The 15924-nt window shown below is 37.5% G+C and overlaps 2 protein-coding genes across 4 annotated transcripts; both read right to left on the bottom strand.

Annotated features, from left to right (window-relative positions):
* Nucleotides 1–240: 240 nt before the first annotated feature.
* On the bottom strand, nt 241–3932 carry LOC121976402 (endoplasmic reticulum-Golgi intermediate compartment protein 3-like). 2 transcript variants are annotated; one of them, XM_042528548.1, is made up of 5 exons: nt 3209–3932; nt 2961–3093; nt 2028–2103; nt 1874–1949; nt 241–725 (listed from the first exon to the last, which is right to left on the bottom strand). In XM_042528548.1, exons 2-5 carry the CDS (start codon nt 3033–3035, stop codon nt 719–721), a joined length of 234 nt encoding a protein of 77 aa, XP_042384482.1. In that variant the 5' UTR covers nt 3036–3093; nt 3209–3932; the 3' UTR covers nt 241–718. The 2 variants fall into 2 exon arrangements, with proteins under 2 accessions (XP_042384482.1, XP_042384481.1); XM_042528547.1 differs by lacking the exon at nt 241–725 and adding an exon at nt 1352–1632.
* Nucleotides 3933–4059: 127 nt separating this feature from the next.
* Nucleotides 4060–14861, bottom strand: LOC121976401 (DNA repair protein recA homolog 1, chloroplastic-like). Of its 2 annotated transcripts, XM_042528546.1 has the most exons (14): nt 14495–14861; nt 14222–14416; nt 13377–13468; nt 13208–13283; nt 7343–7405; nt 7087–7216; nt 6557–6642; nt 6341–6466; nt 6157–6261; nt 6008–6064; nt 5667–5729; nt 5505–5581; nt 5113–5185; nt 4060–4651 (listed from the first exon to the last, which is right to left on the bottom strand). In XM_042528546.1, exons 2-14 carry the CDS (start codon nt 14411–14413, stop codon nt 4550–4552), a joined length of 1242 nt encoding a protein of 413 aa, XP_042384480.1. In that variant the 5' UTR covers nt 14414–14416; nt 14495–14861; the 3' UTR covers nt 4060–4549. The 2 variants fall into 2 exon arrangements, with proteins under 2 accessions (XP_042384480.1, XP_042384479.1); XM_042528545.1 differs by having other exon boundaries at nt 14222–14861.
* Nucleotides 14862–15924: the final 1063 nt, after the last annotated feature.

The raw sequence follows: 15924 nt of genomic DNA, 5'->3' as shown, positions 1-15924 counted from the left end.
ACTCGAAAAAGCGAGTGGACGAAAAGGTATTTTGAGACAGATGCATGCGCTCTTTAGTAACTTTCGAAATATGGTGGGCCATCAAGTATTTAGGAAATTTAGGTGTCCTTTGCTCAATTTCCACAATTTTTAATGAATGACATTCTTAATATGAATATTTGCACATCATTCTTGGATGAACCTGATTACAAGCACGGTGAAAGAAAGATTATATATGCTTTAGATACACTAAAAGCCACATGAAGCTCAATCTTGTTAAACAATATATGAAAGACAAAACAAGCCCCTAATCCCCCCATATAGATGACAACTTTGAATCCCAAGAAACGACAGTTGAAGAACTAACCTCAATTAGTCGCCGCTCCACAATGTTATAGAACTTCTAAATGAGTTCAAAGCTTTAACACTAAAATCTTCACTAGATGAATTGCTCATACTCACCTTGGGAGAAAAGTAAAAATTCAAGGAACCCAGGGTTGAAGTCAACCTTAGCACCTTGAGAGATACTCCTTACCTCATTTTGCAACCCCTCCGCTCCGACCAAAAAACCTTTAGATAAGCTTAAACACTCAATCATGGAAGAGTTCGCTAGCCCTCGGACTGACATCAATAGCCCCCGGGCTGATATCTACTTGATTATTTTTTTTTTTTAACTCTTTTCTCTCACATTTTCCATTTCGCCCAGGTAGATGAAAAGGTGGCTCCGTCCTTGGATGACCTAGCAACTACAAAATAGTCAACATGTCATTGAACATAATAAACAAGGATCCCACAACATTTAATAATATCCCGAGACAAGGACCTTTATGTGAACCTCAATACTTAAATCTATAAGGAAGACCTCATATAACTAACCTCCTCTAAGAAACATTTAATATGCCACAACCGTAAACTAAATTCAAAATCATTGACTCCATACTAAATAAAGACCTCGGAAGGGAAAAAAAAAAGTTAAATTGACTTATGGGTCTACGCTTGTGAGTTTATTTATTTAATTTCTTTAATTATTTATCTCCATTAAAGATAGAATTCTATTGGGCGTATAGAAGAGGTACGTGTTAATACATCTCAAGACTAAGGGCTTGTTTCCTATAAAAGAAGACAACTAGAGAAAGAAAAGGTAGTGAAAAAAATTCAAAGGAGAAGTATTTTCCTTCCAATTGTTTCCTTTGATGAAAGAAAAGTAGAAAAAAAAAAAATCAAAACTCTATTTGCCAAAGATTAAAAAAAAACTATAAATCTAAAATAGAATTAAAAAGGAAATTTTTTAATGAATTGTTTAGCGAGGATTTGGGCATAGATGAGCATTTCCTTATTTAATCAAAAGAACTACTAAAGAAGAAGATGACAATGAAGCTAATGTCTGATTTCTTGAAAGCAATTCCACTTCACTTTGTCAATAGTCAAGTTCTTCTTGGTTAAGGAAAACTAAGCCATCTTATTAGGCCGGAGAACTATAATGGCTATAAAAGAGGCCCCTCTTACTACTTCCATCATCCACATAATAAAGCAATCCTACAGATCACCAACTGAGGTAGATGGATTTACACTCGCACTATGTACAGTCCCGTGAGATAACTTGTTGAGTATTACTCATTCTTGCCTCAATTTGTCAACGTGAGTATAAAGAGACTGTGCACATTGAGATTACAGATTATGAGCCAAGACATTTTATAAAAAGAATTCACAATCTTCTTAGTAAAAAAAAAAGAAAATGTACTTTTAGATGACAAATACATAATAAGTTGAAATGTTATTTTTGTACTAGAATAATACTATGTACCTTTATTCATTAAGATAATAATGATGTTGCTTGTCTAAAGATCAATTTTTGTACAAATGTAGTCAGAGCCCAAAAAAATATGGTTATTACCTTCCAAATATTTGATTTCCAGACGTGTCAATGGCATCAACACTTAGAACTGGAAAGAGAGAAAAGTCACATGGAACTGGAAAGAGAGAAGTTTAGTATCATGCAAGAATTAGCAGAGATGTAAATATTGAGAAAAAGAATATAAGAAACTAGCCTTGACAAGGTAAGGAAGGGAATGTCATATTTATATGAATAGGAAGTTTTTCTCCTTGCTTTACATCTACAGACATCTGCAGAAATACAGTAACTAAAATCAATGAGTAGAATAACATCAATTAGCAAAAAAAGCTGACTGTAAAACCAGATCTTCCAAAAAAAAGTCTATCCCAGTAGCATGAGTCACTCATATACTTCAAAAGTATAGATAATGCAAAAAAATAAAGATTTGTAAATTATTGGAGCTGGAAGAAATTACAAGAAAAATCACTTTGGTATCAGTTGAATATTCAAATCAATTTAAACTGAAAATGTATGATATGTTGAGTGGCTCCATTGGTGAAAATCATGCTATGAAAAGTTCGTATAAAAATAATTTTCAACAAACATCACCCCTTCAAAAAGGCGAAGGGTAATATTATGGAACAGAAAGTTTTCAATATGAAAGTTGAGTGCTGGTAATACTTTTCATCCACAAATGTTTCAATGAAAAAGATATTTCCTCACATTCACTATTATCTCCCAATGGATTCCAACTCTAAACATAGTATAGACAAAATTCAGTCTAGCTCTGGCTAGAAAAAAATAAAAGAGAAAAGCATACTGTTTGTATAAGGCAGGTATCTAATATAAAATTCTCAACTTCAAAAGCCTCAGAATTTAATGAGAGAAAAGAATAAAATGTAAATTATATCCATGATCAGTTATGTGCCAACTATTTTAATGTAATTAAATGATAAGAACCACAGAAAACCATAATTTCAAGTAATATGGTTCACAAGAATCAATTTAAAGGTAAATGTATAGCATAAAGATGCAAAACTCTTTTTTTGCTGAAGCAATGGAAAGTAGAAGGAATTTTGTCATTTAACAGGACAAAAACTTCCAGATGATTCTTGCTCGAACTACCCAGAAAAATAGAGAAGCAAACCTGATGCACAGTAGGGGTAGTGAGGTAATATTGCATCTCGTGTACAAATAATGTAGCCATTACGGTAAGACCCATAAAAACAGGACTACAATGTGAAGCACGAGAAGAGTGAAGTTTTACAGAAAGCAACAATCTGCAAAGGAGTAAAACAATAGTAACGCGTTAAATATCAAATCCGTCTTCTTCTGTTGTCTGGCATCTAATTTCAACAAACGGGAAGCACAAAACGGTGTTTGATAGCTACATACCAATAGCCCCTGAATGGGTCTCCTGTAATAGGTGCTCCTCGGCGCGAGGAAATGCTTCAAAATTCCTCAAATATTAGAGCTTCTCCATCTTCAATGCTCGAATAGAAAAGGATGCTCAATGTTAAATATTTTTGACTTCAAATATACCCCACTCTTTCCTCCAGCCAAAGATGATGTACAAAATTAGCATCAATGACATCAGAATCCAGAAATCGGAACGAAGAAACCACCGAAGCCGCATGGGTTGATTGTCTTCAGATTCGAAGGAAAGAAGTGAGCAACTTGACGCCTCAAAAGTAGTCCAAAGGTTAAATGGATCATAACCCTTGTCCGGGCATCAAAGAACCCGATGAAACAAGATTGAGATACGAAACCAAATCAAGCAAGGAACGACCTGAAGATAAGGAGAAAAGGGAGAGAAAATGGGATTTGGATCCTATTCGATATACGCACCAGGGAGAGGTATGGCATTGATCGCCGCGAAAAGCCCCGTCCTCGTCTCTTCAATGATCCTAGCGAAGCTTGTGACAGAAGCGGGCGTGTGCATTTTCGCGGATAAAAAGAACAACGGTTTGCCGCCGCATCACCATTGATTAGTTGTATCAAAGGTGATTACACCCCGGGAGTTTGCATCAGTATTGATAAGGATACCGTAGACATGTGGTCAAGAAAACCATGGTTAAGTTAATCAACCGAATTTTCTAATAAAACTTGAACAAACTGAATTCTATTGGTCCTATCAGTTAATTCAGAACTTTTACTCACCTCTTCTCTAACCTAAAATGAATGACGATGTAAACAACGAATAATAATAATAATAATAATAATAAAACGTTAATTAAGAAAAATAATTAGGTTTAGAAACAAATACTTGGATTATATTACATTCTTAATGGTGTCTATATCAGCTTCAATCCACAAAACAAAATCATCTCGACCACCATCCTTAACCAATTCAATAGAACTTGGACCAATTTAAGAAAATTGAATATTATGGCATATTGATTGACTGTGGCTAATCTAGTTCCAGCGAGAATGGATCTCATCTGACCTAATTTGAATTGCATCAACTCTGAATTGGATCAAACTCCACCAAGCTCAAGTTTGGTAGCGTTCCAATTCTAACATATGAATTTCTAATCAGCTCGTCATCTACGGAATTTAAAAGTGAGGGAAGTGTAAGCTTTCGAAAGCAAACTACACTTCGTGCCAAAGATCGTGTCATGTGATTCCATCATCAATACTAGCGTGCATAAGTAGCAGCATTGAGCATATCGGCCAAAATTGAAAACCTCCCATCAAACACGGATGATTCCATCCCTTGCAAGATTGATGTAGCATTCATTTCTCGTCATTTATTTGTTCCTCTTCTGCAGTCGATAACTGACCAAAAGCCAAGAGGCTCATGTGCCTGCTTACGTCCATCATCATTGGCCGAACCGCCTGTCACAAACCAATTGTTGACATCAAGGAAGAGCAAAATTAAGGTATCGTTGAATATATATCCAAAGGTGAAACTGATTCTAACAATGTTAAACAAGTTATTCTATCAGTATCTATTGAACCTCCCACACCAGTACCCGAGTTATGGCATGGCAGTGGGTGATTTACATTTAGGTAAACCAGAATACTTTATCGTATTGATGCACAGGCCCCTAATTTACGAAGATGTAGAAATCTTGAAACTATAAAATTGATCAAAATACAAGTATGACACTCATTTTCCAAATGCTCAACTTGATATGATATTCTGGATAAAACCATATGACGACTACACAGTAAATTTCCAATGACACGCTATGCAAGATACTCGAGTTATAAATACAAAAACAAGGATGTCCGGATTCATAGACTTGAAAATGTTTATTCAAAGAGATGGATTTTGAGATGGGAACAATACACACCTTTTCCATGTCATTGCATACAGTAGGGTTCTCTCTCAGATACTGCAATGCCTTTTCCTTACCTTGGCCAAGCCTGATGAAACCACTAGTAAGATGTAACATACAGAATCAAACAGATAAGCAACTTCCATGAGTTTAATCACCATGGTTACATGAGACAGCAGATCCTCGACTAAGGGACACAGACCTTAATTGTTGCTATCTGATATCTAAATTGAGCTTATCTGTAACTACATGGATATAAAATAAGAGATTCAAAGTTCTATACTTGAACCTTGAACGTGTTTGCATGCAGGATAGTGGAAAATACCAAACAAAATAAAGGTGAGCAGGAATACGTGTGGTGAACTGTTTGAGATGTCTATACTATTAGCTGAAGGCAAGTAGCTGACCTATTTTCTCCATAGCTATACCATGATCCTTTCTTGACAATAACATCCATCAACTCAGCACAATCCAAAAGGCAACCCTAAATTTCAAATCAGTGAGTCCAGAGAAAAAGCATTTCAATTCTGTAAAAAAAAATAATACAAGCGAGAACATTTTGAACCAACCAATTTGCCAACTCCTTCACCAAATATAATTTCAAACTCAGCTTGTTTGTATGGTCTCGATACCTGAAGAAATGGAGACTCAACAAGTGATACACAAGAACAAGAAAAAATAGATATAATGGTTAATATATGTAATCGTCGGGCGCTTACTTTTACTCAATCCAATAGTTTGAAACAAAGTTAACACAATTTCACAATTACCAAATTTTATATTAGAAACAAAGTTGTCAAAATGTATTCAACACTACGTTGACAAAAATGTTGTTTATCATTTTTAAAGATGGTTTCTATCATTTTCAAAGATTTGGTGTGATAATAATGACTGCATTTGCTAAACATACTTTGCTTTTCTGCACTCTAACACGCACCCTAATTCCAATATCTTCATCTCCTTTTGCCTGGAAAAAAAATACTAATGCAGTTATCCTAATTTATTAAAGAAGTCGAGATAAAGAGAACTAGAAGTTAATCACTGAAGTCATTCGCTCACAGATTTGATCTTTCCAATAGGGCGTATCTCTAGACGAAGTGATGCAAAGAACTTCAGGGCAATCCCTCCGCTAGTGACTTCAGGGTTTCCATAGAACACCCCAATCTATCAAAGTGAATAGATGAGAGTTCAGTAAAAGGAAGAAAGGTGATGCAGCAGGCAAGGAAGAAAATTTATGAAATACCTTGTATCTTATCTGATTTAGAAAAATCAGAGTACAACCAGCTTTTGAGGCATTTCCTGACATTTTACGCAATGCTTGGCTCATTAGACGGGCCTGTAAACCGATTTGTTGCATCCCAATCTCGCCCTAGGCAAGTATTTCAGCTGTTGTTTAGTCAATATTGTCATTTAAACACCTGAGGCAAATAAAACAATGAAAAAAAATCTAAAAACTTACTTCAATTTCAGCCCTTGGAGTAAGAGCTGATACTGAATCAATACAAATGAGATCTATTGCTCCAGATCTGCACATACGGTCCGCAACTGCCATAAAGTTATTAGTGGCAATTCACATTTAAGTGAAAACATGTGCCCATGTGGATTACTTAAAGCAACAAGATATTAGGTTAAGGAAATCAGTTAATCTAGCAGATGGTTTAGATGAAAACACAGAGCAACAATGATTCTTTAAGTTTTATAGTCAAGATCGATGGCTTCAAATTTCTTTAAAACATACAGGAAGTGTATTGCAAAGAACAATAACCTTGGTAGCTGCTAATCAACTGTCTCTAATTTGCAAAGATACAGGAACTCACAAAAATAAATTGTTACTAAGGTGAACAAAGTTCATTCTTCAGCATCATTATACTTATGAAATCTAAGTAGAACACTAATATTGGTGACTTTTACAAGTCAATAACAAATAATAGTATAAATGGGGGAAAAAACTTAGACATAAAAATATTATCCGAGTGAAACAAAAATTACTTTCTAATGCCATTTCCCCATTGTCAGGTTGGCAGACAATCAAATTTTCTATGTCGACTCCCAATGCCCTGGAATAAGCAGGATCAAAAGCATGCTCTGCATCAACAAGCATGGCATTGCCTCCCAATTTCTGCATATTAGTAGCCGAATACATAGTTGATTCAGTAATATACTTTAGCAGTTAAAAAATGTGTCACCTTGTGCTACAAACATTTATCATTTCTAAAGAAACAATACTAAACTTTTAAATCTATACCTGTATTTCTGCAATTGCATGTAGAGCTAGCGTAGTCTTCCCACTGCTTTCTGGACCAAATATCTGTTGATTCAGAAAAGAAAGACAATTTATAATTTCACAAATCACAAATTCTAGAGCTATGCAATTCTTTAAGCATAGATAGAGAGATCCTTTTGTTTGCCTTGACTGCTTATATGAAATTATAACATAAAAATTTATGATTTACAAATTTATCAAATTAAAAAACTAAATAATTTTTCTTTCTAGGCAAACCTATGAAATGCTGAATTTCAGTTTCAATCTTTTTTTAATAAAATTTCAAATTAACTGTTACAAGAAGAACAAAGGAACTTCAATCGTAGCAGATTTCCAAAGTCTGGAACTCATATCCATGAAATGTGTCACAAGAGAATGATCAGAAGTTCTTGTTTTCTGCCTTAGCACATTTCTACAGTGAGACATCAGAATATTTTGGCATTATATTTTCTGTGACATTTGGACCTCTCAAATGCATACAAGGCACACCAGTGTTTTCAACTTTCAACAAGAGGAAAGGATCAGATTTTGAGAAACCAGAAGAACTTGGAATAAGGTTGCAAATTTTATGACACATGATAAGAATTTTTAAGACAAGCTTGTGTAGATTTACACGACATAGTATTATCCTTAGTTGCATTATGGGATAAATACTGCTAGGTATACCCACCAATTAGAATCCAACATGTGTTCCAAATAAGGAAGAGTTGGATAGGGAAGAACACAATCTATAACTCGCTCATCAACATGATGCAACTAGAGCATTACATATGCCAACCTATAAAGGGCATTACAGCTTGGCATGCATCCATGAGCCACAACAAGGGTGGCATCATAAGGGGGAAATTTTGCACGAGACAGACTTAAGCCTTCCACTCTATCTTGTGTTAGTGCTGGAAGCACTAGCTAATCAAATTTGTATTTTTATATTGGCAAAGGTTCAAAGTTAGGGGTTATTGTGATCTAACGAGCTTAACTAAGCGTGCAGGAAAATCTTAGTTGAAGCTAGGCAAAGAAGTCCTAGTCAGGTGGACTGAACAGAAATCTTGACAAATCGAGAACATCTTGGGGTGCACGTACACCAGGCAAAAGTCTAGGCCGATCGATGATTGGGCGTCTAGAGGAAAGACACAAAGTCAAGATCGGATGCTGAGCAAAAGTTCAAACAAGTCAGGAGGGTTGGATGAGCAGTAGGTAAGGACGTGTTCCCCGTTGAGGGAACAGTAGACGTCAGTCCGACCTAGGGTTGCAACGAAATCCAAAAGTCAGAACCGAGCAGTCCCAAGACTATTAAATTACTTTATGTTTTCTTTCATTTATTATGCATGTTGTGCTAACTATGCAGGAAAGATGGTCGGAGTTAGGTTAGATCAAGCGCCCAAAGGTTCAAGTGACCATAACGAATCCAGGCGCTCGAAATGGTTCGAATCCAACTACGCGAGCAACTGAGTTGGCAAATCCTGGCTTGCTGACACACGTCAAACTTCAGGTGCCTAGAAGGGATCCAAGCGCCTGGAAGGGATAGAGGCGACTCAAATAGAGGTTCGCTGAGGTGCAGCCACGTCAGCAACCTAAACGCCTGGAAGGGATCCAAGCGCTCGGAGGTGGATAAACACCGGCGAAGACGGATCAGATCAGGTCAACCCCATAAACCTGGAAGGGATCCAGGCGCCTGGAATGCCTTATAAAAGGAGGCTTCGACCAATAGCTCAAGACACCAATCTTCTACGCTGAACGACTCTCGAGCTGCTCTGAAACTCTGCTATGACGCCAAAACGCTTCATCAACTACGCTCTACTTCGGATCTCATGAAGTTGTTGGTATTTTTACTTAAGTCAATTGTATTTCATATTCCAATCCTTGTACTTGACAAATTTATAGTGAATTTCGCACCGAAAGCGATCAACGGTCGCGGGCTTTGGACTAGCGGTCGCGGGTTGTGAACCAAGTAACAACAAACAGTGTTAGTGTTGTTTTCTTTTATCCTTATTTTGTTGCATTACTCCGATCCTACATCTTGTCTTCTATGCTAATGCAATTCCCCCCATTCTCAAACCCACCTTATCCATAAAATTCACCTCATCCATAAGAGTCATTTCGGCCAAGCACATCTCCACCCATTCACCTCATGAGGAAAACTTCATTACCTCATAAAAAAATAATTCTCCTATGAGAGAAACCTCACCTCACAAGGGACCATTGTTAACCTTACAAGGGATGCCACCCATCTCATAACGGCATCCACAATGGGAGATATTTAGAGAGAATATTTCTCCAAATATCTACCCCGACTCTCAATTATCTCCCATTGGATGAGGATATTTGAAAGGTATTAGAAATCATCGGGCACAAGTTTGTGTGGTGTCTTCTTTGTGGTGGCATGCAACCAGGCCCACCAAAAGGTGGGCAATGGTTACTTTTTAATTTTTTTTTTTTTTGTAAAATTCAATCGCTTGGAAAAATTTAATAATGAACTTTGCTAACTTTTTATGTCTTTTGTTAATTTTTTTTTAAATTCAATCAACGTTTGGAAAAATAAAAAAATGAACATTGGCAAAAATGAACGTTGCCAATGTTCATTCTTTGGAATGTTGGGCAATGTTCGTTTTTTCCCCTATATATACATCATTTCTTTCATCTATCTTTCACAAAAAAAAAAAAAACTACATACCATATTTATTTTCCACTTTCTCACGCTAAACTCTTCATTTGTTCCAAAATGTTTCAAGATCTTAATCAAACTAGCACAAAAAATATTTCCGAAGACACAACGAGCCATACAATATCATATCCCGGTGAAGCGTTATTCCTGATGGTAGTACACAATCAACTTAGAGTGACTGAATTCGTGCAAGATTATTATGGGAATACACAAAGAAGGTCAATTAACAGAGATCATGTAGCTAAACACACTCAACTTATCAATGATTATTTCTAGCCGGTGTATACTAATGACATGTTCTAAGGGATTATCAATGATTATTCTAAGGGCTATTTGGGACATAGTCGCTAATTTGGAAAATCATCCTAGTGGCTATTTTAAATGGAGGGAGGATGCAGTGAGGAGAAAATGTCTGTCGCCGCTTCAAAAATATATGATGGTTATCCGTCAATTAGCTTATAGAGGTTTCGCTGACCAATTGAACAAGTGCCTGTGGATGGGTGAAACAACTGCCCTCGAATGCTTGTCCAACTTTTGTCAATGTGTGATACAAATATATGGAGGTGATTTCCTTGGGATGTTAGGAAGTCTTGATTGCATGCATTGGGCCTGGAAAAATTGTCCGAACGCGTGGAGGGCACAGTACACACGAGGTGATCATGGCTATCCAACAATTGTGCTTGAGGCGGTCGCATCTGCTGATTTATGGATATGGCATGCCTTTTTTTTTTGGAGTTGTTGGGTCTCACAATGACATCAATGTGCTTAATGAATCACCTATTTTTAATGACATCTTGAAAGGAAATGCACCGAAGGTTAATTTTATTGTGAACGGTACACTATACAAAAGGGTACTACTATCTAACAGATGGTATATATCCGGAATGACCACTTTCGTCAAGAGTATTTCTTACCCCGAATCCGAAAAGAATGATTTAAGGAAAGGCAAGAGGCTACAAGAAAAGATGTCGAGCGAGCATTTAGGGAGTTGCAAGCTCGTTGGGCAATTATAAGAGGTCCATGGCAACATTGGTTTATGGATAAATGCAAATAAATCATGTATACGTGCATTATTTTACACAACATGATTATGGAGCATGAAGGTCATGCAATATCGATTTGGGATCACGAAGAACATGATACTATCACAACAAATCATTGCTCAACCACCGAATTTGCTAAATACATTCGAACAAATTCTGAGTTACGTGATATTCAGGTGCACGATTTGATTGAACATATCTAGGAAGCATGTCGTCGCGATGAGTGAATGATTAATTTATCTATGAAATATTTAGTTATTTCAATTTCGAATTCGTGAAACATTTGTATTCGAATGTTGTATTATTCCTTTTAAAATTTGTCCGTCCTATATTGTAATGTTTATGTTTAAATAAAAATTAATATTAAAATAATTATATTAAATAATTATTAAAATATATAGATAAATATTAAGTAAAAAATATTTATGGATAAATGGTAGATGAAATATATTAAATTGAAGAATTGAAAAATATAATTAATTTTATTTAAATGAAAAGAAGGGGAGCCTTGGCGCAATAGTAAAGTTGTCGCCTTATAACCAAAAGGTCACAGATTCGAATCCTAGAAACAGCTTCTTGCCAAAAAAAAGCAGGGTAAGGCTGCGTACAATGGATCCTTCTCCGGGACCCTGCATGGCGAGAGCTTCGTGCACCGGGTTGCCCTTTTATTTAAATGAAAAATTAGATGTAAATTAATAAAATGATTGGTGGGACCCATAAATATTTGGTTGGTGAGATATTTAATTGCAGAATTAGGGATATTTGAGAGTGGGATATTTGATTGGTGGGACCCATAAATATTTGGTTGGTGAAATATTTGACTATGAGATTTGGAATATTTGAAGAGTGGGATATTTGAATGATGATGTGGAAGTGGGGACCACAATTATTTGAGAGAAATACATCCTCCTATTGTGGATGCTCTAAGGGAGAGCACTTTGCCCCCAGGGCGTAGCGCAGACGGTGGGCGCATGGTATCTCTGGCGTAATGGCCAGGGGTCGATTCTCAGGAACTGACGACCTGGGGTTTACCCCGCCATGCGCCTATGGCCTGTGTACCTGCATGAACCTCCCTCCATATCCGTGGGGCCGGCACTAGGGGGGCCGCTAAGGTAGCGGACCTACCTTTTTTTCTAAGGGAGAGCACTTTAAGGAGTTATTCCAACCTCTTCACTCTATGAGTCGTCTGCAACTTTTCAATATCTACCTATTGAAACTCTCCCCATTCTGAAACCACATTATCCATAAATTTCACCTCATCCATAATAGTCACTTCAGATAGGCAAATCTCCACCCATTCACCTCATAAGGAAAACCTGGCTACCTCATTAGGGAAACCAAATAACCTCATAAGAAAACTACTCCTATAAGAGGAACCTCACCTCACAAGGGACAGTTGTTGACTTCATAAGGGAGGCCACTCACCTCATAATGGAAAGCACCTCATTGAGTTATTTCAACCTCTTCACTCTATGAGTCGTCTTCAACTTGTCAATATCTACTGAAGGCTCACCTCAGCTGAACCAGTTCATCTGAACTGCTCCTAACTCATAAGAAGTGGATTAGTTAGTTAGTTGTGCCAAGAGCACTTAATTTGAGAGTCATCCTCCATATTAGACTTCCTACAACCAAATACCATATCCAAGTCTACATTCTTGAGCAATATTTTATTTGAATTTAACCAACTATCAGTAAACTCAAAGGTACTATCATATTTATTTATTGTCAGTCACATAAGCAGCATGAAAATATTGAATTGCAAAGAATTGTAGGTCAATCCCATTTATTACAACTCTGCCTGCTTAATGTAGTTCAATCTTGTAAAGGAAAAGAAAGCCATGAGAACCAAAACAAAGAGATGACTAGCTAAATATGGCAATACCATTTGGTTATTTTAGTAATGACTGTTATCAGAGACGAAATCAAACTTTAAACAAAAAATGAAAATTGGAGCATTAAGCATGCACATTGAATTTTCATCTGGAAGCTTGAGTGATAATATTATTCCATTCTTTTCTAGTAGTTTCTATGTTTTTTAAATTAAAGATAAATGCTCAAGTGTAAAGAACAAAGATTACAAAATACTAAAAACTCGTAAACCATGACCAATAACTATAGAGATAAATAATGAAAAATGTTTACCTCTACAATTCGTCCTCTGGGAAGACCACCGCCTAGAGCAAAATCTAAAGTCAAACAACCACTTGGAAAAGTCTCTCTGCAGTGAAGATCAATCCTGTTAATCAAATAATCGAAATACCCAGCAGGCCTTTTACCTAAAACAAGTGAGATATATCAACAGTATACATACACTAAAGCACCACCAGCACTTCCTAATCTTGTAACACTTCCCTTGCCAAATGAACTGTTTATTTCATTCATTGCTGCTTCCAATGCCTTAAGCTGCAACATATAGAAACCAACTTATTGTCATGCCAGGTTGACTGTAGAAGAAATGATAATAGCTTAAATAAGGCAGCAAGAGCAGTTGATGTATCATAATTGAAGGAACAATGATACAACTTTGTGAAAGAAATGAAACTAATGGACAATGGTAAGTAAAACTCAATGTTTCAAATATTAGCCAATAACAATTCGATCACATGCAGACTAGCACAAATCAATAGACCAATTAAGTTAATATCTTCTTATTTATAGGTAATTCATGCACAACCTTCCTACAATGTCAACTTTGGACAATTTAAGGTCAAAATACAGTGAGCATATATTTGAGTTCAGTTTTCCTTATGAGAAATGCAGAGACTTGATAGAGAAATAAAAAATTGGCTGAAATTAAACTCATTACTCTTGCCAACAGGAACTGATAATAGAAAACATATTAGCTACGAAACATTGTTGCACAAAGTAAGCCCGAATAGGAAAATATGTGTATATATATATATGGCAGAAAAAAACATGGTGACAGAATGCTTTATAAGAAGCTTGAATGAGAGAAGCATCTATCTGGACAGAGGTATCTTCGAGATTTGATGCTGTAGTTGCCCCCTTACATCTTAAACAAGTTGGCTTAGAAAAATTCCATGAAAAAGTAACTTAGAAACGACAATGAAGAACCCTAAGTTAAAACGGACGATAATATTCCAAAAACTAAGGGAAGACATTTATACTATATTTGAGCCGAAATTCTGTATTTACCCGGTCCAATGCACGGGGGTCAGAGTCGCCGGAAAGGGCACCGTTGCCCTTCAACTCGAATTCGGAACGAAGCTTCATAGATCTCCTTGTCAGAGCACATGGAATACGAGGTGAGATTCGCAAACAAGGGGGAGGAAGGAGAGGGATTGCGAAAGGGGTAGAATGGGCTTTCAGGGGTGTGATGGAAATCATTCTCTGAGAAGGAAGGGAAGACGAACAGGAATCAAGAAGGCAGAGAAAAGGATTGAAACTTTGGGTGAAATGGACTGAAACCTTGCGGCGAAGTCTCGTCACGTTTCCTGCTCGTGCCCGGAGAAATTTCGATGAGACGGAAACCTCGCTAATAGAATGCGGCGAAGGTTGGTCTCGATTCCTGCTAGTGCCTGGAGAAGTGTCGATGAGACGGAAACCTCGCGTGAGGCCGGAGGTGAGGAGGAGGACGTGGATTTGGGTGGAAGCAACGGCGGGAGGACTTTTATTCGTGTAGAAAGGAGAGACGGTTGGGTATTAGGTTTTAGAGTTCCGGGTTCAGGTAGATACGAGACCATAAACACACATGTCTATGATCGGAACTCGGAACTTGTGGTCTTCATGGCTAGTCATCCACGCCGGTCTTCGTCAAATGCTTTCGCTGTGAAGTCGTCACTCTCTCAGTGGTGTACATTGTTTTTTTTTTTTGTTTTTTTAATCGATATATAGTTCTTTCCAATCAATTAATTTGGGAGATAATAATTCGATCCCATATAAATTTTTCATGAATTATTGGATAAATTAAATAAGCACTCGGATGGATCATAGTGGGTAGTTAATATCATGAGTAATTTAAGTAGCACTAGTGTATTATATGCTCTATGAGAAAATCAAACTTTCGTTACCATTGCATCGTGTCTCGGATAAGGACGGGTCACATGTGAACCTACTTGGGCTTTAGCCCGAGAGTCTGATGACATTGAGGAAGAACTATAGCTTGGATTTGTGGCAAAAGAAAGGAATAACGGTGTCAGAAATAGAGGAAGGTAGATGGCAACGGATCAATTCAGAGGCTTCTTTCCATCAGCCCGGATCAACCCAAATAGAATATAATTTCTGACTCCACCACTACTGCGAGAGCGGTGCATACACTAGGCTTGAGCCATGTGTCTTTGCACAATCCAGCATCATAAACAAATATATTTTCCATCGTGAGATATCCAATTGAGTGATTGTTTCACCTCTCTCTATCTGATACGGATATATAAGTCTTCATGGTAAAGTAGTAATTAGAAGGGGTCCGTATTTTTTTTTTTTCTTCGCCGCCTCTAACAGGAACCAAGGGGAGGGGCTTTCTTCCTCCCTCTCAATATCACGCTCCTCTGACGCCGGCAACCATCTCTTCTTCTCTCTCTCTTTCTTCCACACTAGACCACATCTCAAGTTTAGAGGAGGCTTTTCCTTCTGGCTGGGTTTTCTCTATCGTCGGACAAGGAGGGGGGAGCTTCTTCGGCCGAGGAATGCCGCCTACGCGTGAGCCTACTGTCCGACACTGGTCACTACTCCTCTCCCTTTCCTCCTCGCGACGCTACCACCGGACCGACTTGCCGCCGCTCCTCTTCTTTTCCTCCTATCGTCGGAGCCACATCCGAGCCACTCCTCTTCTCCTTCTCTTCACGCGAGCAGCTTGCCCTTCACGCTACGGCTGTTGCACAGACTCACGCGAGGAATCC

The sequence above is a fragment of the Zingiber officinale genome, chromosome 4B (genome assembly GCF_018446385.1).
Source record: "Zingiber officinale cultivar Zhangliang chromosome 4B, Zo_v1.1, whole genome shotgun sequence".
NCBI classification, from domain to species: Eukaryota; Viridiplantae; Streptophyta; class Magnoliopsida; order Zingiberales; family Zingiberaceae; genus Zingiber; species Zingiber officinale.
Note: the sequence above shows the minus strand (reverse complement) of the source record. Positions and strands in the feature narration are given on the sequence as shown.

Excerpts from the sequence above, each read along its gene's own strand:
- LOC121976401 (XM_042528545.1), bottom strand. The coding sequence starts at position 14,413 with ATGATTTCCATCACACCCCTGAAAGCCCATTCTACCCCTTTCGCAATC. Across the intron at positions 7,406-13,207 it reads CCAGAGGACGAATTGTAGAG|ATATTTGGTCCAGAAAGCAG; the intron begins GTAAACATTTTT and ends CTGAATCAACAG. Across the intron at positions 6,262-6,340 it reads TAAATCAGATAAGATACAAG|ATTGGGGTGTTCTATGGAAA; the intron begins GTATTTCATAAA and ends TCACTTTGATAG.
- LOC121976402 (XM_042528547.1), bottom strand. The coding sequence starts at position 3,035 with ATGGGTCTTACCGTAATGGCTACATTATTTGTACACGAGATGCAATAT. Across the intron at positions 1,950-2,027 it reads CCCTTCCTTACCTTGTCAAG|TTCCATGTGACTTTTCTCTC; the intron begins GCTAGTTTCTTA and ends CTCTCTTTCCAG. Across the intron at positions 1,633-1,873 it reads GGAAATCAAATATTTGGAAG|TCTCTTTATACTCACGTTGA; the intron begins GTAATAACCATA and ends CAATGTGCACAG.